This window comes from Xenopus tropicalis, chromosome 1, assembly GCF_000004195.4.
Source record: "Xenopus tropicalis strain Nigerian chromosome 1, UCB_Xtro_10.0, whole genome shotgun sequence".
Taxonomy (NCBI): Eukaryota; Metazoa; Chordata; class Amphibia; order Anura; family Pipidae; genus Xenopus; species Xenopus tropicalis.
Window position 1 is genome coordinate 114,783,394 of NC_030677.2, and position 13,350 is coordinate 114,796,743.

Here is a 13,350-nt window from a genome sequence, read left to right on the forward strand (position 1 = left end):
GCTTGCCACTTGTTGCATGGTTACTGATCTGTCACCCATACTGGCTTGCTGGAACTCTTGTCAAACCTGATAATGTAGCCCCCAATTCATCACTAACCACCATCCCCCCCCATTAATCTGCCATCTTACTGTATTTGAAGCTGGCAGAAGTTTAAGCATATGCAGTTCAAAGCTGACCTCAGACACATGCCAGACTTCAACTGTGTTGCAACTGCACCAAACATACCATATTCTTTGGTAGGCGGCCCACAAAGGCAAGGGACAGTTTTTCTCTGTATAAAATTGATAAAGAAAACCTAATTAAGCCCCATACTGTATAGGAAAACCTTTTTTGTAATCTAAAAAATTTGTTTAAACCTTGCCTGGTGACATTTGTTCTGTTAATTCCTTTATTTGCATTTTTACATTTTAAAATTAACTTCAAGGGATTTAGGGATTAAAAAAATCAAAGGAAAAGCAATCGTTTCCTCTCACAGGGAACTTGTCCACTACATATATTCAAACAGTGCCACACCACAAGCCAAGCACTAAGAGTGACTAAGCCTTTAATCCATATCAACCTCCCCCTAAGGGGTGACCATACATTTACTCTCCTTGAACGTGAAAACATTTTCTGAAACACAGAAACATCTAAATTCTGTGGTTTATATAAGCAATAATGTACCCCCTATAACTATATATATATATATATATAAATATTATAAGTCACTGAGGAAATCTGTGACCATAAAAAGCCACAAGGCTGGGTACATACATTTTGAAATACACAAGTTTAGTCATGTGACAAATTATATCTCTAAGCACTGCATCAGGTTATTTATGGTTATTGTGTATTATAGTATCTCTTCTGTTTCTTCAGAGCACATACAAATAATTAGGCCTATTTTTTTAGCATTTTTTTCAAATCTTTAAGAGCCAATAGTGGCACTGCCACACATTTCCCATTAAGTTTGTCATAAACCTAACCACAGTTACCCACACTGTGAGCACCACTTAGCACTCTGGAACATTTGCTGCTCATCATGACCTGCCTTTAGAATGATTAATTATTTTCTTAAACTCTTGAAACACCAGAAAATGATGACTGGCAAGCTTCCAGGACAGGACCTTATAAATAGAAGGGATTACAGAGACTTTGGCCTTTAATGTATTATAATTGATATGCCTTGCAATCTGTTACTCAAAAACCACTCCCTGCTTACATATGTAATGACTGGTATACCTGCCTCCCGTGTGTAAATCAGATAATTAATCTCCTAGCTCTTTGTTACCTACTTCCTGTTTCGCTAGCAAAGCTACCAAGTTAAGCTGGCCATACACGTGGCGATCTGACGATGTTTCGTGCGACCATCGGTCGCACGAAACATCTTCAGATCCGCCACACACTGTCAGGGCTGAAACAGCAGATAAGGAGGTAGAAACAATAGGATTTCTACCTCCTTCTGCCGATTCAGCCCGGACGGCAGATTTTGGTCTATGGCGCCCGATCAAAATTTTCTAACCTGGCCGATCGGCGAGTCGTCCGATATCAGCAGCTTCCTGCGATATCGGTCGACTCGCCGACATGCAATACACGCACCGAATATCGTACGAAACGAGGTTTCGTGCGATAGTATCGGTGCGTGTATGGCTAGCTTTAGAAAATTGCTGGCTGTTGGGAGGAAAGCACTATGCTTTGAATCCCTGTCCATTAACCCCACAGCCAGTCAATCTGCTATGTCAACAGAAAGGAAGAAAAATATAAATATTGTGTCCAAGTTCTCTTTCAAAACAAGATGCAATTCTCTAGGGCACACCTACATTGCTTCTCTGGGCCCTAAAAATACAATGCAAAATGTTTCTGGATATCTAGAGTAATTGAGATTTGCTGTTGTTAAGCTGGCCATACACGTGGCAATCTGACGATGTTTCGTACGACCATCGGTCGCACGAAACATCGTAAGATCCGCCACACACCATTCAGGGCTGAATCGGCAGGTAAGGAGGTAGAAACAATAGGATTTCTACCTCCTTCTGCCGATTCAGCTCTGAAGGGAGAATTTTGGTCAGGCGCATTCTATGGTGCCCGATCAAAATTTTCAAACTGGTCCGATCGGCGAGTCGTCCGATATCAGCAGCTTCCTGCGATATCGGTCGACTCGCCGACATGCCATACACGCACCGATTATCGTACGAAACAAGGTTTCGTACGATAATATCGGTGCGTGTATGGCCACCTTTATGCGCACAGCAATGAGCAGTAGGAAGGGGCAAAAATGGCCTGGTAGCCCCATCTAACCTGTCAGCTGAACAATCACAATGGAATCTCCTAAAATGTAATAATGCCTTCTTGGTAGTTATATACCTTGCTAGACAACACAATGCACAGTTCGTTGAAACAAAAGCTGGCCATACACCTTAGAAACACTTATTTGCATAGGTTGCCAAAAAAGTGGGCATTTAATACTGCTTTACTACTGAGAACAAATCTCCTACATCATGCACAATTTGAAATTTGCTGATGGTTTTGCCTGGGTCCACTGATTTTTCAGACTTGCAACAATTTTGTTGACAAAACCAGTAGTAACATTTTAGGTCTGTTGCAACGGTATTAAGAGAAATATAAAAAGCAGACTGGAAACAAAAATGATAAATAAAAGTCCATATATATATATATATATATATATCATAGAAACATTTTATTGGCATGATGCATTTCCATGTAGTTTAGTGGTGTCAAGCCATTGTTTGCTAAATAAATTGAGCACCTTAAACAGTTTAGTACAAAGCAAAGAGGCCAATATTTGCTCTAAGAAACCTGCTGCTTGAGGAATTTCTCTAGTGTGACAGCACGCTATAAGCTGCTGCTGGTATGTGTCAGGGACGGCTGAACTTGCTGGGAATGCTTACCTACGCTCATGCCTCATACTTGAACAGGGCGGGCCAACTTGCTTTGCCAGCAGTGAAGCAACACACCGGAAATTCCACAAGTTTTTCTATATAATTTTATTTTTATTGCTTCTCCTTACCGAGTTCCCATACTGAATATCCAAGATAAATACCAAGTGAATAAGAGGAAGCTGTTTATCACAAACATTACAGGCATGGAACAAACCCGTGTTCTATTCCCTTGGGGTGAATTCAGTGACAAGTACTGCTGATTGAGGGAAGGGATACACAATGAACAAGCTAATGTGCATAACTCAGCAGCATGATCACTTCAAGGAAACATTTTATTCCTTGAGCAGGGGGCCTATATAACATCAAAACACTACTGCTGGGGTCCAGAATTCTGTTTATAGTCAGGGGTAGCTAACTCTTTGACAAACAACTCATTCAGTGTTATTAACAGAAGAACATTTAACAGGTGCATCATATAAGCAATTATTTATCAGTCTGCACGTTGGTGTGGGTGGTGGGCAAAATAAAGTACCCTCAAGATATCACTCAACTCCTATGCAGGTTGAAACAGGCCTTAAATGCCAATGTCAGCAAGAAAGTGCAGAGACGTGCAACTAAACTGGTTAAGGGGATGGAAGATTTAAACTATGAGGTTAGACTGTCGAGGTTGAGGTTGTTTTCTCTGGAAAAGAGGCGCTTGCGAGGGGACATGATTACTCTGTACAAGTACATTAGAGGGGATTATAGGCAGTTGGGGGATGTTCTTTTTTCCCATAAAAACAATCAACGCACCAGAGGTCACCCCTTTAGATTAGAGGAAAGGAGCTTCCATTTGAAGCAGCGTAGGTGGTTTTTCACGGTGAGGGCAGTGAGGTTGTGGAATGCCCTTCCTAGTGATGTGGTAATGGCAGATTCTGTTAATGCCTTTAAGAGGGGCCTGGATGAGTTCTTGATCAATCAGAATATCCAAGGCTATTGTGATACTAATATCTACAGTTAGTACTAGTGGTTGTATATATAGTTTATGTATGTGAGTGTATAGATTGGTAGGTGTGGGTTAGGTGTGCTGGGTTTACTTGGATGGGTTGAACTTGATGGACACTGGTCTTTTTTCAACCCTATGTAACTATGTAACTATGTAACTATATGTCACATCTCTCCATATTTTTATCATGGAAATATATTCTTCTTTGAGCAGCTATCTCCAGAGTTTAAGCGTATGAGTGGCAGCTGCCATGGTAGCTCTTGCAGTGTCATCAACAGGCTCCTATGAAACAGTGCCTCCAGTGGTCAAACTGCCATGAATTATGATATAACACATTACTGTGTTTACTCGCCAAATAATTCATATGTAGTACCTCTCAGGAAAATGGATACCTTGGAGACAGAAATCTTTCAGCTGCAAGGCATAAATAACTTGTTGTGATCACGTAAATGCTAGGGATGTCTGTCCAACACTCAAACCCAAACCTGTTATGGCTATCCCAATTTCAACCCTAACCCACTTGTCCAAAGGGTAAACTGCAGGTCCCGTAAGTTGTGGGTCACCCCACATTTTACTAGTACCAACAAAACTGTAGTAACCTGTATTATGTGTTACAGAAGTTAAGACAAAACATAATTAGTTACAAGGAATAACTAATTTTAACTACTCTTTTATCCAGAAACCTGGTATCCTGAAAGATCATCTCCCATAGAGTCCATTTTAATCAAAAATTAAATACCATTTCCTCTTTCTCTGTAATAACAAAACATTACAGAAAGGTTCCTTATCCAGAAAGCCTATAGTCCCAAGCATTCCGGATAATGGATCCTACACCTGTACCAGTATTTTAAATGGTTACTACTTCATGAACAAATGTATTTTTTCAACCTCACCCACTATTTAACTATAAGTAAAATAGGGCTTTGCAATGTTAAGATTTCACTGCAAATGACTAGCTATGGTGTTTTCCAGTAATACATGGAATAAAACCAACATGTCATTTCTGCTGTAATGCTACCTCCAGCTGCTAGGCGCATTAAAATAAACTCTTCTGTAGGTCATTTTTGGACTGCTGCTGTGAAATGTGATTAAACCATGGCATGCATTGTTATGTGGGAGACTCAAGTTTAGCATTTCCTTAATTTCTTACATTTGTTTCAGGCAAATGAAGGTTGTATTGAAAAGAAAACATATATCAAGACTTGTTAGAGATTAAACAATATTACATCATTCATATGCCTAAACCTATACATACATTGGTCACCTCAGATAGTCCCAGTAGAAGCAGTTTTTTGCTGTGTCTCACTGTCTAGCTGATGCACTGATTATTATGATTAAGTAGTATTTATAAACAGAAATCATGGTTTGATGCCAACATGGGGGCACATATTAATGAAAAATACATGGATGAAAATCAGGTAGATAATCACGGCTACCTTGGATTTCTCAGATAAAAGGAAACCAGGATGGTTCCTGCAAGTCACAGGCAGACTGTTTCTCAACCCACCTCGTTCCATTGTGAAAAAAAGGCTTCTGGGACTTAATGTCACTCTGCTTTTCTTTGCGGGTGGTAAGAAGATTCTCTGAAAATCTGCTCTAATAAACTGCACTTTGCTTACTGCAATTGCAGAGGTAAATAACCCCTAATGAATATCTGGCAACCAGATAGCATTTAAATTTTATGTACAGATAAGCAAAAAGGTAAATTATTTAAGCTAATAAATGCTCCTCTTAACTTATATGCACAACAAAATGAGGGATGTAATATTTGGGGTTATTTTAATTCATAATAATACATTTAAAAACAGATTTTCAAGAAGCCTTGTCCTCATCTTCCTGCAGCATTACTATAGGGCTAATCGGTCCTAATAAAAAGCTAAATGATGATGCATATGAGAAAATGCTACACTTGCCAGCAGATTAGCTTTATTGCATTTATTAATGATGAACAGTAAAATATTCCATTATTGGGTAGTCCTTCATGTGCTGTACGAACTGCTTTACCAAAGAAAACATAAAAGAATGAAGTACAAAGGGCAAGTGCTGGAGGCACAAATGAATGCTGAATAATGGCCAGTTTTAGTTATTAATACAAAGTTCCCCAAGTCACCAACATTTGCATCTACTTGCCAAAAAATGAACAGGCTTGTCCTTATGCAGTTTTCTGAAGCCAAATGATCCGTGTGGTGTAATGAGCCAAAAGACATAGCACAAGCTGTTGTCTCATAAATAAAGGGAAGAGCATAATTACAGAAAACGTTTTTTGTATGCATGACAGAAAGAAATGAGAGAAAGCAGGTTTGTTATGTTGGAGTACTATCCTAATCTCAAAGGAAGGCAGCAGCCAACAACATGAGCTTAACTAAAATAAACTTAAAGTTTTCTGGGAATTACTGACGACCAATACCCCTAATATTTGTATAGTCATCTTTCAGTGGGTTACCTATACATAATACCACAGTGGGCACTGGAAGCAGATGGAATGGTTTAACCAGGGACAGGGGTGTAATAAAAGTTCCTGAACTACTGGAATTGTCTCAGCAACAATCTCATTTGCCTCAGAGATCTGTGGTTGACAATCTTGGAATTCAGACTTAAATGTAAACTACTAAGTTAAGCATGACTCTAAATCACGCTAAATCATAGAAACGTAACACAGCCAGAAGATATTGGACACATTTGTTTTTATGTCATATATGTAGTGCTTTCCAGGTAAGTAAAATAGTCTGGTCTGGTGACCAGAGTATTTGATTAACAACTATAGCATAGGCTGTTTCTAGTTCAGCATACATCGCAACAGAATGCTGGCAGTAAAGTTAGCCATACGCGCACTGATAATATCGTACAAAACCTTGTTTCGTATGATATTTGGTGCGTGTATGGCAACTCGGCGAGACGACCGGTATCGCAGAAGGCTGCTGATATCGGTTGACTCGCCGATCGGGTGGGCTAAAAGATTTTGACCGGGCACCATTGAAGGTGCCTGAGCAAAATCTGCCTTCAGGGCTGAATCGACAGAAGGAGGTAGAATTATCTGACGATTCAGCCCTGAATGTCAGTGGAGGATTGGAACAGTCTTTCGTGCGACCGATGGTCGAAAATCGCCACGTGTGTGGCCAGCTTAAGGCATTCTGCAAACAGTACCCGGGGCTGGTCCACTATATCAGGTAAGTGACTATAATAACTAGGGGGTACCTAACAACTTGGTACCCCCAGTGATTAAACTTTACCTTTTTATATTTTACTTTTCTTTCTTTATTCTTACAGAATTTCCTTTTCCAAGCAACTTTTTAATTTGTAGTCATTTATTTGATAGTTTCATTATTTGGCTTTCTCTCTCTTCTCTGCAGCTACAATTTTATTTTTATTGCTACTTTTTATTACTTATCTATCTATTCAAGTCCTCTCTTATTCATATTCCTGTCTCTATTTCAAACCACTGCCTGGTCACTAGGGTTAATTGAATCAGCTGATGAAATTCCAAAGTGGAAAACTGCTGCTAAACAAAAGTATGGCATGTCAGCGAGCCGACCGATATCGCAGGAAGCTGCTGAAATCGGTCGGCTCGCCGATCGGCCAAGTTAGAAAATTTTGATCGGGCGCCATAGAAGGCGCCTGACCAAAATTCTCCCTTCAGAGCTGAATCGGCAGAAGGAGGTAGAAATCCTATTGTTTCTACCTCCTTACCTGCCGATTCAGCCCTGAATGGTGTGTGGCGGATCTGACGATGTTTCGTGCGACCGACGGTCGTACGAAACATCGTGAGATCGCCACGTGTATGGCCAACTTTAGCCACCTAGAAGGTTACTGCTAAGCAAACTAAAGCTAATGGTACCATAATTACATCACCAATTCTACAGAATATAGTGGATTGCTTGTGTTCCCACTTGTTCTTTAAACAAACTGCATGTTACTACTGCATCAAGAAATTTAAAGATCAGCTTCTTTGGCCAGATTGCCAGATGAGCAGATCTTAATTTGATGTGGCAGATGTAGACACTGGGCTTATAACTTGGTCACATGGTAGGCTGTAAGCACACCTTATGGGCCCTCAGCCGGACTCTAATCAAGCTCCTATCGATTATTGATCAGCAAGGCAACATTACACCAGTATATGAATTCAATCAAGAGAGATTTAAGGTTGAGGAAACATTTAATTACTGAGGGTTACAGTTAGTTAGTCATGCAATGTGTTTATAATCTTTAACTTCAGAACCTGAGCCAATGATCTGTTTTGCACTGGTCTGGGGTACTGCCATCTTGCTTACGGTCCCAGTGAATGTCACTGTTGCCATTGGCATTTAAATTGTGGCCTTAAATTAAATCTGCACACAACCCAGTGAGCAGAGGGGATCACAGAGCCTGTTAGCAAAGTGGCAGCAGGGAGCACCCTACAACAGTAATCTGGGTTGGTGCATTTCTTTAGCAAAGAGGAGCACCAGCTTTGGGACTGAGGTTAGGCTTTCCTTTGAATCAACACCCAATGTCTGCCTGTGTATTAGCACTTTTATGACAGTTTCAAGTGTGTAGTTTGAAAAGTGAGCTAAATTCATCAGTAAAAAAATGGATCTGCCTGAATGCAGACTGACTGCATCACAGTATGATTTCCAGTGGAAGTATGTATAAAGGTAGGTGCTGTTAAGTAGCAAAGTTTCTTACCAGTCATTAATCTTTGGGCTTCGTAAGGTTCCATGTAACCATTGTTTTCTGTTTTGATTCCTTTAATTTTCTGCTCACTTTTGGCATCAAATGGATCTGAATAGTCATCAGCTATAATAACCTAAAATAAGAAAAAGGTTGGATTACTTTTATTATACATTTTTTCAATGTTGTTATTTTCTACAAAATAACAGTCTAATAATTTATCTGCATATTTTGCAGAACCACACCGGTAAGGAGTACCTGTAACAAAGTGATCCCCTGCCTTCATACAGCTTGTGCATGCTCAGTAGAGTGAAATGCCGAACTTAAACAAGAAAGTCAGCTGTTTCACTCTACTGTGCGTTCAAGGGCCCTGGGATTCCGAAGACAGATGAGGAAAGGAAGAGGATCACTCCTCTGCATGTACCCCGGGCCAGAGCACCAGCATGGGGTGCCTAACATTTGGCACTCCCCAGTGATTGTAACTTTCCTCCTCCTTTAATTATCATTGCAATTTAAAGAAATGTATTATCTCCTGTGAGGCAATAGCCTCCAATTATGTTTAAAAGCAGCATCATTTGAGCATGGTCATAACTGTTTTTATATCTATAAAAGCTATATAAATGTATTTGTTTCAAAATTCACAATTGACCAGAACGACCCTTACAGGTTTGAATCCTTCAAATATAAAGGGATAAGAATGGTTGATTCCAACACCCACTATAATTACTAAGGCAGAGATCAAATTTCTCTATTTTTCAGAATTTAATCACACCCATTAAGATTTGCTGGCTTCCCAAGCACCTTCCCCTTATGTGTGCAGGGGGCCAAACCAGTAGTTGGGAGGACACAGCAAGAAAAGGCAAGATTTGCATTGAATGCCTATTCGTTGCTCTAGATTCTTGTAAGACTACCATGAAGGTAACCTGGTGTGAGATTAGAGGTGGACACTGTCTTCCTTTTAATCCATCACTGTGCCCCACATAAATCTAAAGGACAGATTTAATAAATATTGACCTTGGAAATTCTGAAGGATTCCAGAAATTTTTCTAATTTATAAAAACTTTCTTTTTTGGTCATATACACATTTATTCATTTATCACCTGTGTCAAGTCATAAGAATGTGCTACTTAATGGGATGTCAGCATTTAGCGCACTGCTGACCACTACCACATATGTGTATACTTATTCCCTGATTGCAATTGAAAGCAGTGAACAGGATTTGAATATATTTCCATTTTGTAAAATGTATTATCGCAACTTGGTAAAATTGACAGTTTCTTTAATAACTAGGCCTTATATTGGCAACTTCTTAGGTAACATTTGGCAAGTCCAGGCAAATACAAAAATGGAATTCTATAGTAAACATAACTTTTTCAATAATGCCAAACAGGCTTGAAGAAATGTCAGTTTCCAGTGGATACAGTCAGGCCAATTCTACATCAGTAGCTATTGCCTACTTCTAGACAACATGCAGCTTACATTTTAAGTTCTACAGAGCAGAGACCTACTCCCTCTCGGGTTACTTAACATGTTCCACTTAATCTTTACTAAAGTAAGTAAATATTTGTGTACTGTTAATATTTATTTTTGCAGCATTAGTGCCCATTTATACTATTGTTGTAATGTAAAAATGCTTTTACATTAATCAAGCTGTTATTGCAAGGAAGCTTCTTTAAAAACCTACTTGCTTAAAGCAGTCTCTAAGGCTGGTGGCACACAGGGAGATTAAATCTGCGATAAATCTTTGCTACCGTGGACGACTAATCTCCCTGAAATGCCTCCACATCGACAAGAATGTGAATTGCCAGTGGGATGGCATATGCGTTGCTTCGGTTTTCCATAGTTGCCTCATAAAGAAACTTCCGGCGACTTCTGAAAACTGAAGTGATGCATATGCCATCCCACTGGCAATTCACATTCTTGCCGATGTGAAGACATTTCGGGGAGATTAGTCGCTCGCAGTAGTGAAGAATGCCTAAAGTGCATTAAAAGAGAAATAATGTTTAGTAGCACTCTTATTGTTGCTTAATGCACTAGTCATGACACAATCACCAACAACTCAGGTACTGAGAAGAACCCATGTTAACTTAGGAAACTGAAGTGATAACAAGAAATGCTACAAGTAAGGCAATTAACTTTCATTCCTCTAGAAAATTCTTTCAGACTCCAGGCATCTATATATTGTTTAGACTTCTGAAGGTCTCTTCTGCAACTGGAGTACTGTTCTATAAACAGTATATTAACACTAGCAAACTGAACATGTATGTTGCACTTAGAGTATTTGAAGGACTTAAAAAGGTTTATCTTACAAACATTTTTTTCTCACTTTGACGATTTCGGCGCCGCGTATGCCATCCCACCGGTGATTTACATTCTCGCTGGTGGGATGGCATTTCGGGGAGATTAGTCGCCCTCGACAAGGGAGATTTGTTGCACGGCGCACGGCCCTTATGTAGAATATGGAAACCTGTTATCCAGAAAGCTCCAAATTATGGGAAGGACATCTCCAATTTTAAGCAAATATTTCTCTGAAATATCTTGTACTTGATGGTAATTTATGTTGAAAAGGCTTATCAGCATAGATAGCCAAATTACAGAAAGATCCCTTATTTGGAAAACTCCAGGTCCCCAGCACTCCAGATTGTTTCTACGTGTGTTTTAGCAAAGACAGCTCTCAGTATTGTCTATGACACAGTATTTTGTAGCATTTTAGTAGTGACAAGTAGCGGGCTACAAGTAGTCCATATGTCATAGCGCTTAGTGGTTTCTGGTTCATTTTAAGATATGCATATTCCTAGTTTTACATACTAAGTACTGAAACAATTACAGGGAAAGAACAACCTCTCAATTAACTAGGGCAAAAGATCGAATTAGAACAGTGGGTATATGGGCCGTCGGACTGAGGATCACATCAACGAGCCCATGTAGTCCCTGATTAAATGGGAAAATCAAACTTAGTGTCTTTTTATTACATACATGGCTTGGCTTACAATATGTGTAACTTGTCTGCATTATTTCTGCAGCATTTGTTTTAAATGACAGTTTCTGACAACAATCAATCTAAATCTAGTTTACATCGGGGTAGAATACATTTGTTAACCAGTGGGATATGAACACCTCCAGTGCCTATGGCATCTGCTGCAGAAAATCTGATTAGGCTTTTTACTTTTGGCACGCAACCCCTCCTAACACAGTTATACAGTAATAAAGAAGCATATTGCAAAGCATGCTAGCACTCGGGCAGAACGAAGAGAAATAACAGCGCTTCTCGCTCAAGGAATTATTTACAAAGTGCATAAAATATTCCAGCTATGTCATTGCTATAGGTTTGGGTCTATTTTCTCTGTAAATAGTAAATATACCCATCAAGCAACATTTTATTTGTTCTTCAGAACCCCTTGTTTCAACAGAGAAATCTTGGGAACTTGCTTGAACAACTATAGCCTCCTTACCTAATCCATCCAATTCTGAAATTGAACTAAACTGACAATTAATAGAGCACTGGCCACAGTAAAACAAGGATAGAGAGCATAACTTATATTAAAATGATTGCTGGGAGAGCATTAAAGCAGAATTAAGCAGTAGGGTAAATTCTATTTACAGTAAAAATTACAAACGAGCACTTAACCAAGACTCCTTAGACAGAATATCACATTCCCATATCCATTTCTGACAACTTAAAGGATATACTTTGGTCAGAATAACCTTTACTAGAAGTCTTAGTGCAGGACGGCACAACTGGACACTTGAAGGATGACTGTGACCCCAGACTCCATAGATATTTTGAACCGAATCTGTCTTTTAAAGCTGCAACATGACAAAGAACCGTTTCACTAAATAGTGTATAAAACGTTGCCTTAGGGCATAGGACCAATTAGTCTGTGCCAAGACATCTGCCATCTTCTTAATACATTAAACCACCCAGTAAAAATCTTTCTTCCTTTATATTTTTTTAAGAGTGCTGGGTGGGCACTGTCTATACCCTGTGTCCTTGAAGCTGTGCAGTGAAGCTGGAATCCTAGAGATAAAGGAGGGATTTACTGAGGGGCTGTAAATTAGGAGACATCAGGCTGTTGAGCATAGGATGCAACACAGCAGTCTTTGCCCTATGACTAAATCATTTTATATATTTTTATTTTGGGATTTACGTGGCCTTTAATACTCCAGCAACTGTGTCCTTTATTGGTATACACTGTTTGAATAATTACAATGACAAATATGGCACACTATTTTCTTAGGTAGAACAAAAGATAATCAGATAACTAGTATATAAACCCCTCTCCTTTCACCCTTTGTTGTGTCCAATATGCAGAAAGATTATCTGTGCACTGGTAATACAATTATCCATAATATTTACAAGGGTATATAGTTCTAAGCTTTACAAGTAGAAGGTTGCTTACCCATTGTAAATGGATGGTTCAGGTGCTCATGCCCCAGACCCTCAGCACGGGGAGCCAAATGGGAAACAAATCTTTAAACGATAGGCAGGCACTCCGGAGTTCCAATAAATTTGAATTGCCGCTCAAATATGAAGTAAGATTTTTATTGATAAGTACACATTTATGCTAAAAAGCCTTACGCGTTTCGTACCTTGCTTGCTACTTAATCATAGGCTGAACCTATGCCTATGATTAAGTACCAAGCAAGGTACGAAACGCGTAAAGCTTTTTAGCATAAATTTTTCATCATTATACAACTGGCAACATGTATGTTCAGTACAAGATCTATTCATTAAATGTTATACAAAGTGGTATCCTGCCCCTTTAAAGGCAAACTACAACCTATTCATATGCAAAAAAAGAGAAAGAAAACCTTTGTAGGAAAAAAAGTGAAACAATTAG

The 13,350-nt window shown here is 39.2% G+C and overlaps 1 protein-coding gene across 2 annotated transcripts in view; it reads right to left on the reverse strand.

The window, feature by feature from the left end:
• shb (Src homology 2 domain containing adaptor protein B) overlaps positions 1-13,350 on the reverse strand; it is a 121,934-nt gene that overhangs the window by 63,733 nt on the left and 44,851 nt on the right. For both annotated transcript variants that reach the window (XR_208223.4, XM_002936323.5), the window contains exon 2: positions 8,525-8,645. Coding sequence is in view for 1 of the 2 variants with exons in the window: in XM_002936323.5 (XP_002936369.1) it covers positions 8,525-8,645 (121 nt within the window). In the remaining variant the exon portion in view is untranslated. The remainder of the gene's footprint in view (positions 1-8,524; positions 8,646-13,350) is intronic.